At 43.0% G+C, this 12,335-nt stretch overlaps 1 protein-coding gene across 5 annotated transcripts in view; it reads left to right on the forward strand.

Moving 5' to 3' along the window:
- The window catches only part of KIF20B (kinesin family member 20B), a 237,092-nt gene that overhangs the window by 182,379 nt on the left and 42,378 nt on the right, over positions 1-12,335 (forward strand). For all 5 annotated transcript variants that reach the window (XM_033943513.1, XM_033943516.1, XM_033943517.1 and 2 more), the window contains exons 24-25: positions 6,107-6,232; positions 11,602-11,747. In XM_033943513.1, coding sequence (XP_033799404.1) covers positions 6,107-6,232; positions 11,602-11,747 — 272 coding nt within the window. The remainder of the gene's footprint in view (positions 1-6,106; positions 6,233-11,601; positions 11,748-12,335) is intronic.

A 12,335-nucleotide genomic window follows, 5' to 3' on the forward strand; every position in this document is an offset into this window, starting at 1 on the left:
GCCTTACTAATCTGGTATTATGAAACTAGCGCCCCAGTCCCTTCAATTAGAATCACAATTTTAAATAATTTAAGAAGGGTTTAAAAATTTGCTTTTAGACATTAGCTTTTTTGGGTCCTTAAAATTTTGTTTATGAACAGAGTATAAATCAAGGTCTTAATCTCTTCTTTTGGGAGAGAGGAGTGTTTTGTGTGAGAAGGCTCTGTTGGAACAGTTGATTGGTCCATACCCTGGAACAACTGACCCTGCTTCGAGGAGAGTGTAATATAAGAAAATGCCATGCAAGGTGTGCAGCCATTGGGGTGTGCCTGAAGGGGCATGGCCTAGGAGGGACACCTTGAGGAACTAAAAGGAACGACTGAATCATCTTCTAGGTTTACCTGTTTAATATTATAGGTAAACGTGAAGCAAAACTTCATAATTTTCCTACTTCCTCTCCTAAAATATGGATAAACATGTTACCATATTGGTAGAGACCTTGCCCAATTTGTTTTTGTCTTCCCTGGAGCCTGGCCTCTCCCTAAGTCCAGGGGGGAGATCTACTCCATTTTAACCCGTGGTTACCCATCCATTGCCTGAAGCGGCATTTAGAACTGTAGAAAACCCAAAATCCTTGGAGGGAACATCCATACCTCCATTCACCCTCTCAAGTTTTGAGATACCTTGTACTATTTCCTTTCCAGTTCTCAACTATTGCCATCAGTGAAACAGATTCTGATGGGGTTTCTCCAACAGATATTCCACCAGAAATCTTTTCTACTTAAAATTCCCAGTATGCAACAATATAAAGTCTACCAGACAAATTACCTTATCCATTCAATATCATTTGGCAAAATGCTGGAACCAGCTACCACTTACACTATAATCTGCTTGTGATCACTATCTCAGGTTCAGAAAACTTTTAAAAGCATTTCTGTACTAAGACAGGGAGCCAGCCCTGTAGTAGCTGAAATGTTAATTATAAAGGCCCATGTCTAAACTGTTTAGTGCAACTCCTGGGACATAGCGATGCGCCAAGGATGACCTACTTAAACTTGTAACTATGCATTTGTAACTAATAGTTAATTAATAGTTGTACTGATTTACTTGTATTAACAACTTGGATTGTCCATGTCAAACTGTTCATTGTAATTTCTTGGGTAATTGACCCAACTTCTTGTAATGTAATCTGTCTTTGAACTGAATAAATAAAGGCGGAATAGAAAACCTGATTAACATAACATACCTGCTATATGAGGGGCCCCTGAAAAGTTCTCAGCCCAACCAAGAAGAGGATGATGTGGAACTATGCTCATTAAATCGCTATGAATGTCAGACCAATTACTGTGGCATTATAAAAGGAGACCCAATATGTTTTATCTTACTCCCACTTTCTCCTCTTCTTCTCAAATATGTAACTTTTCCCTTCCATTCCCTCTTACCCTCACTTTCAAGTCTGTCCAGTTAATGTCTTTGATGTTCACTCTATTTATTTCCAAATATTTATTATTTTATTATTTTTTTCTTTCTTTCTCTTTTTAAAATTTTATTGTTAACCGGCCAGATATTTGTTGATATATTATATATATTAAATATATAATATATTTTTAATATATTTAAAAAAAACCCAAAAAACTAATAAACTTGAAACTTGAATAAATGACCAAAATGTTCTTGGTTGCTCCTCAGCAAGAGTATCACTTGACAAAGCAGCATCCTGTTTTTGGTCAAGTATGATTGAAAGGCATAAGCCACAAACAAGGAGACAAGGGATTTTTTGTTTGTTTGTTTGTTTCTTTTTTTTTTTTTAGTTCAATGAGTTTTTTTGTTATAATTTAAATAATACATTATCCAATAATACAGGGAAAAAAAAGGTGATCACCAAACAAAATACATAATAGTAACTATTCCTATCAGTCTTCTTTTAGTCTCCAGCAGGTAGAGTGAGCTGTACCCATCTCCATTGGTAGGGCTGTTGGAATTTATTTAGGGTTTCTAGTCCCCGTTTTTGGCCGGATTGAGCTTGGGTGGGCCCTCTTTGGGGATAAGTCAGACCTCGGGGGTATCAAACCCGGCAGGTCTCGTGCTGGGTCCCTCCCCCCATTTCCTTAACCTCCCCCCATTTTTTTAGAGGAGCCTCGGCAGTAATTCAAGCAAGGCATATTGCCCCCTAATTCAAGCAAAGCATATTGCTTTGAGAGTCTGTGGAGTCTGTTCTGTAAAAAAAAACCTAAATAAAATTCTGAGGTAGTGCCAGTCTGAAGGGTTGCTGTCCCTTTAACTTTGCTGTATTTTACTGTATATTTTTTTTTGCTAACCGGCACTTTGGCTTTAGCTAGGTCGTGTATGGAGCAATGAGCACTTTGGAAGGGAAAAAGTGCTTATTGTGCTCCAGATGTGAGGCACTCGCCGATGGCCTGTGAAAACGGTGTACAGGCTGGTGCAGTAGTGGAGCTCCGTCGGCAGCAGCTGTAGGCGTTCAGAGCTCCCCGTCGCTGGTACCTCGTGAGTCGGCTGGATGCAGTGGGGCAGCCCGGTCTTCCCCCACCGCCCATGGAGGGTTTTCCTCAGCCGCCGACGGTAAGGGTAAAAAGGATTCCCTTTCCGCTGGTTCGGCTCGGGACTCCCTCTCACCTGATTTTTTTTAACAGCTGATGCCAGCCAGCCTGCTTTAGCGGCTGGGAAAGTTCAGGTTCCCAGCTGCTACAGGCCCTGGAGGGGTTGTTTTTGGCAGGAACTTCGCCATTTTCTCAGTCTGGCCCCTACATTTTGTCTGCAACCTCAGTGACCTTCCCCCTGTATTGGAAAAACAGAGATAGGTTTCAGCTGGGTCCCCTGCTGTGGGTCCCTTGGGACCCCCGGGGTTTTTTCCCCCTGATTTAATTTTTGCATAGTGCAGAGCCTATTTTCAGGTGGCTGGGGGTCTCACGTGTGCCTAGGGGTTTCAGGGGGGGGAGGGTCCTCTGCACCACCTGTGGCTTTGCCTTCCTCTTCTCCTTTGGCATCCCCTCTTCCTCCTTCGTCTAAGTGCCCGAGGGTGGCATGGGATGAGGATTGGTGGTCCGAGGAGTGTGTCATCCAGGTGAAGACCCTCGGGCGCAGGATTTCCTACAAGTCTTGGGGTCGATGGCGGTTTCCCTAGACATAGTGAGGAGGGTGCGGGCCCACATGCGTCTTCTTCAGTTTGCTGTGCTCTGGAGGTGGTTGCCCCAGAGGCACAGTTTGGATTTCCCTGTTCCTCTGCGAGGCATGGCGTGCTGCTGTCTTCGTTGGTGGCTCTAGACCTCTCATCTTGTTCAGGGGATAAGTCTGGATCAACCACAGTGGACGGTGCTTCTCACAGATGCCAGTCTCCTCAGTTGGGGAGCTTAGTATCTAGGTCACTCAGCTCAGGGCATCTGGTCCACAGAGGAAGCGTCTTGATCGATCAATGTGTTGGAGACCAGAGCTGTCCATCTGGCGCTGTTAGCCTTCCGCTCCTTCTTGTCGGGCAAGTCAGTCAGAGTTCTGTCGGACAAAACCACGGAAGTGGCTTAAGTCAATCCTCAGGGAGGCACCAAGAGTACTCAGGTAGCGTAGGAGGTGGCTCTGCTCATGCTGTGGGCAAAGTCGCATCTTCAGGACATCTCGGCCTCCCACATAGCCGAAGTGGAGAATGTTCAAGAGGACTTCCTCAGTCGTCACACATTAGAACCCGGAGAGTGGTGTCTAAGCAACGTGGCCTTTCAGTTGATAGTGCAGTCTTGGGGTCAGCCCCTGATGGACCTGATGGCCACAGGAGTCAACGCCAAAACTCCCCGCTTCTTCAGTTATCGCAGAGACGGTCAGGCCGAGGATCTGGATGCTCTGGTTCAACCATGGCCAATGGAGGGGCTGTTGTATGTGTTCCCTCCGTGGCCATTAGTGGGCAGAGTTCTTCTCTGCATCAATCGCCATCCGGGCCTCGTGGTTCTGGTGGCTCCGGATTGGCCTCTATGTTCGTGGTATGAGGATCTGTTGAGGCATCTGGTGACAGATCCTCTTCCTCTGCCTCTCTTGGACGACCTTCTGATGCAGGGTCCCATTCCGATGTTCGATCTGGGGCCCTTCTGTCTTATGGCTTGGCTCTTGAAAGGGGTCACCTAGGTAAGAAGGGGTAGTCTGATAAAGTGATCTCAACTCTCTTGGGGTCCTGGAGGCTTTCTACCTCTCGGGCTTATGTGAGGGTTTGGCATCTATTTGAGGGGTGGTTTGCTGCGCATGGAGTAGTATCTTTACGTGCTTCCCTGCCTAACATCTTAGAGTTCTTGCAGGATGGCTTGGATAGGGGACTGGCTTGGTCTCTCCGGGTTCAGTTTGCTGCCTTGTCAGCCTTTCGTGGGTTGTTGAAAGGTCAGCGTTTGACTGCTATTCCTGATGCGATTCGCTTCTTGCGGGATGCCAAATTGCTCAAGCCTCCTGTTCGACCTTCTGTTCCATCTTGAGATCTGAATCTGGTACTTTCAGTGCTAGTGCGCCCTTCTTTTGAACCGTTGGGTGCCTGCTCTTTGAAGGACCTACCTCTTAAAGCAGTCTTCTTGATGGCCATTACTTCTGCTAGATGTATTTCTGAGCTGAAGGCTTTCTCTTGTAGGGCTCCCTTCTTGGAGTTTTCTTGGGAGCGGGTTGTCTTGAGGCCTATTCCTTCCTTTCTGCCAAAGGTAGATTCTCCTTTTCATGTCCAATCAGGCTGTGGTCCCCTTGGTGTTGGGTAGTTGGGAGGGATCTTCTGAGCAGAAGCAGTTGTGCAAGTTAGATGTCAGTTGGGTTCTTCGCTCTTAAGTGCGGAGGACCCAGGTGATCCAGAAATCAGAACATCTCTATGGCCTTCTAGCGGGTCCTCGTCAGGGGGATGGTGCTTCTAAGGCTATTATTGTGCTCTGGATCAAGGAGCCTATTGCTTCCGCATATCTTCTGAGGAAGAAGCCTGTTCTGGAATTTCTCAAGGCTCATTCCAATAGGGGTCAGGTAGCTTCTTGGGCTGAGTCTTCGCTCGTGCCTCCAGTGGACATTTGTAAGGCTGCGGTTTGGTCTTCCTTGCATTCAATTGTCAGACACTACCGGGTAGACGTTCAGGCGCGTCAGAACACGGTGTTCAGTGAGCGTGTTCTGATGTCGGCCCTTCGGGGGTCCCACCCATAATGAGGACTGCTTTGGTACGTCCTGCTTGTAAGATTAACCTCTACCGGTCTGGAGAGTGCTAAAGAAGGAGAAATTAGGTTCTTACCTGCTAATTTACTTTCTTTTAGCTTCTCCAGACCGGTAGAGGACCCCACTCTGTTTATTGTCGTGTTGTTGCGGCTGTTGCGTGGGCAGTTTTTGTTTTTTTTCTACGGGTTCTAGTATTTTTCTAGGGCCATGGAGAATTGAAGAACAGCGGCTGTGGCTTGGCTGGCGAGCTGTGGGGACATTTTATTTCTGGGATCTCTCCTCTGCATTTTCCAACAGCGTTTGGGTATGTTAGTTTTTACTCCTGTTTGGAGTATTGCTTATTTCTGTTTCAAGTTCCTAGTTCTGCTTGTCTATTCGGCAGACTGATAGGAATAGGGGAAGGTAACTATATGTACTATTCCACAGTTTTGTTTGTCTCCACCTGCTGGTCATGATGAGATATATACCCGCTTGTAAGATTAACCTCTACCAGTCTGGAGAAGCTAAAAGAAAAATTAGCAGGTAAGAACCTAATTTCTCCTTTCTTGCTTTGTGGAAAATTTGAACTAGACATACTAAAGTATGATATCGTGTTCACATGTGTAATCAGTAAACAGGTCCTTTGCATAAAAGGAGGATCTGCAGAAAATAAGTGTGTTTGCGTGATTTAATAAATGTAGCCGTTTAATTGTATCATTAATATAAAGGATGATTGGTGTGGCACTTTTCTCTGGAAAATGGCTGAATAGATTTTTTAAAAAACTTATGAGTAGCCTCTTCTAAATGAGGATTTCAGGTTTCAAACACATTTAAATATTATAGTACTTCATCACATGTATTTGTAATGGGAAAATCAAAATTGAAAGGAAACTGTCATAGTAATAGCATCTGAAATGCTATTACTAGGTCTGAAATGCTATTAATAGGTCTGAAATTAATTATTTCTTTAAATACTTAGACCTACAAGCAAAAGAGAAAATAATTGAAGACATGCGATTGACACTGATGGAACAAGAACAGACTCAGATAGAACAAGATCAGGCACTTGAGGCCAAAGTAGAAGAGAATGAGAAATTAGTTGCAGGTTAGTATTCATAATGTATCTTACAAACAAAAAGAAAAAAAAGTTGAAATATTCTGATATAGTATGGTTTGTTTTTTGGTTCTAAACAAAAAAGTAGTTCAGATATTTTCCATTTCTTCTTTATCGTTGGTTTAACAACAACTGTAAGCTGTATAACCTTCATTCTAATTGATAGTGCTTATTCCAGTGCAATATGGATGGTCTGCTGAACCATAGGGTTTGAACTATAGTTATAATAATAATAACTTTATTTTTCTATATCGCCATAGTCAAGTGACTTCTAGGCGGTTCACATTGAAAGAAGGCTGGACAGTCAGCGAATAACAGGAAGCATAAAATAGAAAAGTTACATACTAATTGGAGTTCCATGGATAAAGAATACATGAAAATTGGAGTTTCCTGAGAGATTGAAATAGTGTTTACAGAGGGTGGTCTGTTTAGTCAATGAATTTGTCAAATAAGGTGGTTTTAATTGATTTTCAGAATGTGTTGTAGGTCAGTTTGGGTTCATTTATGCAGTTTCTCAGCCAGACTTGCTGTCTGTTCGCTTGGAACATGAAGGTTCTATCCAGGAAGGATTTGTATCTGCAGCCTGTGATCTTTGGATATGCAAAGATATTTTTGTTTCTGGTTGTTCATGTGGGGTTATGCAGAATGAAGTATGTTTGCAGGTAGGAAGGTGCTAAACCCCAAATTTGTTTGTAACAGATACAAGCAAATTTGAATATTATTCACGCTTCCATTGATAGCCAGTGCACAAATGGTCACAATTATTATTTATACTTAGAGCAATAGTTATAATCTTGAAGATTTTTTTACTCTAAGATGCTGCAAGATTTCATTCAGTTCAATTATTTAATTCATTTAATCCATTTCTCTGAAGTCAAATGCATCAAAAGCCTCAGATATACCACTCCGCTGTCCAGTATATATTTTGCTTAACGGGGAGATTGTTTGGTGCTAGTTCCTCATAGGCCTGGGCATTTTTTCATAATTAATTCTTTATTAAATAACCTCAAATAGCCTCAAAACTTGTATATGAGAGTCGGATGACAGCGGCAGTGAGCGGATCCCTGACGAAGCTATTGCGAAACATGTCTGATCCAGCCACTTGAACTGCATAAACTTATTATAAGATCTACAATGATTCAGATAAGTTTAAAAAAAAAAGCTAAAAAAAACATAAATTATTTAAGTTAAGTTATTTATTAAAGAATTAATTATGAAAAAATGCCCAGGCCTATGAGGAACTAACACCCAAAAATCTCCCTGTTAAGCAAAATATATACTGGACGGTGGAGTGGTGTATCTGAGGCTTTTGATGCATTTAACTTCAGAGAAATGGATTAAATGATTGAATGAAATCTTGCAGCATCTTAGAGCAAAAAAACTTCAAGATTAGAACCATAGGGTTTGGCCATCTGTGTCCGCGAGCATACTGCAGAAGATGTCAATCACAGCTTTTCAGCTCCTCCTCCTTTTCCACAGTCTCTGCTGCCCCCTTCAGTTCTTCCTTCCTTCTACAGGCGAGCATGAAGGGGTCATTCTGATCTGCTTAGTAGTAAAGACTGCAACATAAGCAATATCAGCAACTCATTTCTTAGTATTGCAATGGAAAGTGAAACGAAACAAAAATCCATACAATAAAGGAGATTATCGCTGAAAAATAGCTGGAAAGCGATGACCACAAATGCTCGCAGTCCAAGCAACAAAGTTCATGATCTTCTAGCCCTGATGTTAGAGGCAGATCTAGATATTGTCACTATCACAGAGACATGGTTCAGTGAATCACATGGATGGTATGCAAACATACCGGGATATAATCTTTTTAGGAAGGATAGAGATGGTCAAAAAGGTGGAGGAGTAGCTCTCTACGTAAAGATCAATATCCAAGCGACCGAAATGCAAGGGACCTGGGGAGAGGAAGAAGCGATATGGATTGCTATGAAAAGAGAAGATGGAACTTCTATCTATGTGGGTGTAGTCTACAGACCTCCGACTCAATCGCAGCAAATTGATAAGGATTTGATTGTGGATATCCAAAAGTTTGGAAGGAAAGAGGAGGTTCTGCTGTTGGGAGATTTCAACCTGCCGGATGCGGGCTGGAATGTTCCGTCTGCAGAATCGGAAAGAAGTAGGGAGATTGTGGATGCCTTTCAAGAGGCTCTGCTCAGACAAATGGTGACGGAACCCACAAGGGAAAAAGCGATATTGGATCTGATCCTCACAAATGGAGAGAGTATCTCTAATGTTCGAGTGGGTGCTCACCTGGGAAATAGTGATCATCAAACGGTTTGGTTTGATATAACGGCTAAAGTGGAGAGCGGCCGCACGATACTTAAAGTCCTAGATTTCAAACGTACGGACTTTAATGCAATGGGAGAGTACCTGAAGAAAGAGCTGTTAGGATGGGAGGACATAAGAGAAGTGGAAAGACAGTGGTCTAAGCTGAAAGGAGCGATAAAAATGGCTACGGACCTTTATGTGAAGAAAATCAATAAAAACAAGAGAAAAAGGAAGCCGATATGGTTCTCCAACCTAGTGGCTGAGAAAATAAAGGCGAAAGAGTTGGCGTTCGTGAAATATAAAAAAACCCAAGAAAAGGAGAGCAGAAAGGACTACAGGGTGAAACTGAAAGAAGCCATGAGAGAGATACGTCTGGCGAAAGCACAGGCGGAAGGAAGAACAAATGGCTAAAAATGTAAAAAAGGGAGACAAAAATTTTTTCAGTTATATTAGTAAAAGGAGGAAGATGAAAAATGGAAATGCTAGGCTAAAAGATGCTGGGAACCAATATGTGGAGAGTGATGAGGAGAAAGCAAATGTGCTAAACAAATACTTATGTTCTGTGTTCACAGAAGAAAATCCTGGAGAAGGACCGAGATTGTCTAGCAAAGTTACATGAGAAAATGGAGTAGATTCTGCGCCATTCACGGAGGAGAGTGTTTATGAGCAATTTTGAAAAACTGAAGGTGGACAAAGCAATGGGGCCAGACGGGATCCATCCCAGGATACTAAGGGAGCTCAGAGAGATTCTGACGAGTCCTATTAAAGACTTGTTCAACAAATCTCTGGAGGTGGGAGTGATTCCTTGGGATTGGAGGAGAACGGATGTGGTCCCTATTCATAAAAGTGGTCACAGGAATGAAGCAGGAAACTACAGGCTGGTGAGCCTCACTTCAGTTGTTGGTAAAATAATGGAAGTGTTGCTGAAAGAAAGGATAGTGTACTTCCTTGAATCTAATGGGTTACAGGATCCGAGGCAACATGGCTTTACAAAAGGTAAATCGTGCCAAACGAACCTGATTGAATTTTTTGATTGGGTGACCAGAGAGCTGGATCGAGGACATATGCTAGATGTAATTTACTTGGATTTCAGCAAAGCCTTTGATACAGTTCCTCATAGGAGGCTGTTGAACAAACATGAAGGGCTGAAGTTAGGACCCAAAGTGGTGAACTGGGTCAGAAACTGGCTGTCAGACAGACGCCAGAGGGTGGTGGTTAATGGAAGTCGCTCGAAGGAAGGAAAGGTGACTAGTGGAGGCCCTCAGGGTTCGGTGCTGGGGCCAATCCTGTTCAATATGTTTGTGAGTGACACTGCTGAAGGGTTAGTAGGAAAAGTGTGCCTTTTTGCAGATGATACCAAGATTTGTAACAGAGTAGACACCGAAGAGGGAGTGGAAAATATGAAAAAGGATATGCAAAAGTTAGAGGAATGGCCTAATGCCTGGCAACTAAAATTCAATGCAAAGAAATGCAGAGTAATGCATTTGGGGATTAATAATAGGAAGGAACCGTATATGCTGGGAGGAGAGAAGCTGATATGCACGGAGAGGGACCTTGGGGTTATAGTGTCCGAAGATCTAAAGGCGAAAAAAAAGTGTGACAAGACAGTGGCTGCTGCCAGAAGGATGCTGGGCTGTATAATGAGAGGCGTAGTCAGTAGAAGGAAGAAGGTGTTGATGCCCCTGTACAGGTCATTGGTAAGGCCCCACTTGGAGAATTGTGTTCAGTTTTGGAGACCGTAGCTGGCGAAGGACGTAAGAAGACTTGAGGCGGTCCAGAGGAGTGCGACGAAAATGATAGGAGGCTTGCGCCAGAAGACGTATGAGGAGAGACTGGAAGCCCTGAATATGTATACCCTAGAGGAAAGGAGAGACAGGGGAGATATGATTCAGACGTTCAAATACTTGAAGGGTATTAACGTAGAACAAAATCTTTTCCAGAGAAAGGAAAATGGTAAAACCAGAGGACATAATTTGAAGTTGAGAGGTGGTAGATTCAGGGGCAATGTTAGGAAATTCTACTTTACGGAGAGGGTAGTGGATGCCTGGAATGCGCTCCCGAGAGAGATGGTAGAAAGTAAAACTGTGACTGAGTTCAAAGAAGCGTGGGATGAACACAGAGGATTTAGAATCAGAAAATAATATTAAATATTGAACTAAGGCCAGTACTGGGCAGACTTGCACGGTCTGTGTCTGTATATGGCCGTTTGGTGGAGGATGGGCTGGGGAGGGCTTCAATGGCTGGGAGGGTTTAGATGGGCTGGAGTAAGTCTTAACGGAGATTTCGGCAGTTGGAACCCAAGCACAGTACAGGGTAAAGCTTTGGATTCTTGCCCAGAAATAGCTAAGAAGAAAAAAAAATTTAAAAATTTAAATTGAATCAGGTTGGGCCGCGGCGGCTGTCGGTGGCTGCAGGCCGTTAACATAAGTAGGGCATGGAGTTCAGCAGGAAGGTATGGGGGGAGGAAAATACTGCACAGGGAAGTGGGGTGGGAGGGAAATGCTGCAACACACGGAAATGGAGGGGCAGAAAAGGGGTTGATGGACAGGGGAACAGGTGCTGATGAACAGGGAGGGGGACAGAAAAATCAAGACAGGGGGAACAGGAAGGAGGTGATGATGGACAAGGGGAGGTAAAACAAAGGGAGAAGGGCTTCTGTTGGATAAGGTGAGCAGTGATGGGGTGGTGGAGGACACAGGGGAGGTAAAAGGAAGGAAGAATGGACAGGGGGAGCAGGCAAGGGGTGGTAGTGGACAGCCAAGGAAAAAAAAACAAAAACAACAGATAGAAATACAGAAAGTGGCTAAGGAGAGAGAGAAAAAAATAAAGACAGACACACACACATATATTCTAGCACCCGTTAATGTAACGGGCTATAAGACTAGTGAGAAATAATTTCCCTGTTTGTAAGTATTAAGTCCAGTATAGCCCCATCCTGTGTGGGTTCCATTACCAAGATATTATCAAGGTAAGAACCTAATCTTTACATTGGGCTAGCACTGAAGCTCAGTTGTTTCTACTTAAGTGGAAAATGTATAATGAAATCAGTTATGATAGTGTACTGCTTTCTGTAATGTGTTCAGAATTGAAAGGATTGAAACAAAGGAACAAAGAGCTAAAAAACATCAGGATTAATGGACAAGAGTCTGAGAAGACAAGTGCAGGACAAGAAGCCAGTAACACTGAAACAGTTAGTACAGAAGTAACTATGCTACAAAATAAACTGAAGGTAAGTCATTTCCTTTGAGGTTTAATATTGTTTATTGAAATAATAGCAAGAAGTAGAAAAAGACACACACACGAAAGGAGAGAGACCTCTCCATCGATGATAAGGATTCCAAATCTTAACACACATACTCCATCCCCGTGCAGAGTCCTTACGAAGTGAGGTCAATTTTTAATAAATGCTGGTCCATGGATGGCATGTGAATACGCTTGCAATGTTTGGTTAACACATCCAGGCTGCTGTTGCCACCAGTGTCACTAACCTCTGGCAACCCAAATTTACCTTATGCATATTCATCTTGGCAATCTGAAAAACCTAGCTAGCTAGTTGTCCTTCCAAGATTGACCACCATACTATGTTTCTACAGATCTAAATCACTGGTCTCCCACAGTGACTGCTAATATTGCGGTGATGCTAGAGTTTGCTAATGACTAGTTTCTCTTATTTTTAAACTTGGGTTCACTGCTTGAGTTTTCACAATTGCAACATAAATTTGGTTAAATAAATCACAATATTTTAGATGGTTGCAATTGAAGCAGGCCATTCAGGTAGGGTTCCCTGAATGGAATAGTCTTATTAATTATCATAGCC

The sequence above is a fragment of the Geotrypetes seraphini genome, chromosome 4 (assembly GCF_902459505.1).
Source record: "Geotrypetes seraphini chromosome 4, aGeoSer1.1, whole genome shotgun sequence".
Taxonomy (NCBI): Eukaryota; Metazoa; Chordata; class Amphibia; order Gymnophiona; family Dermophiidae; genus Geotrypetes; species Geotrypetes seraphini.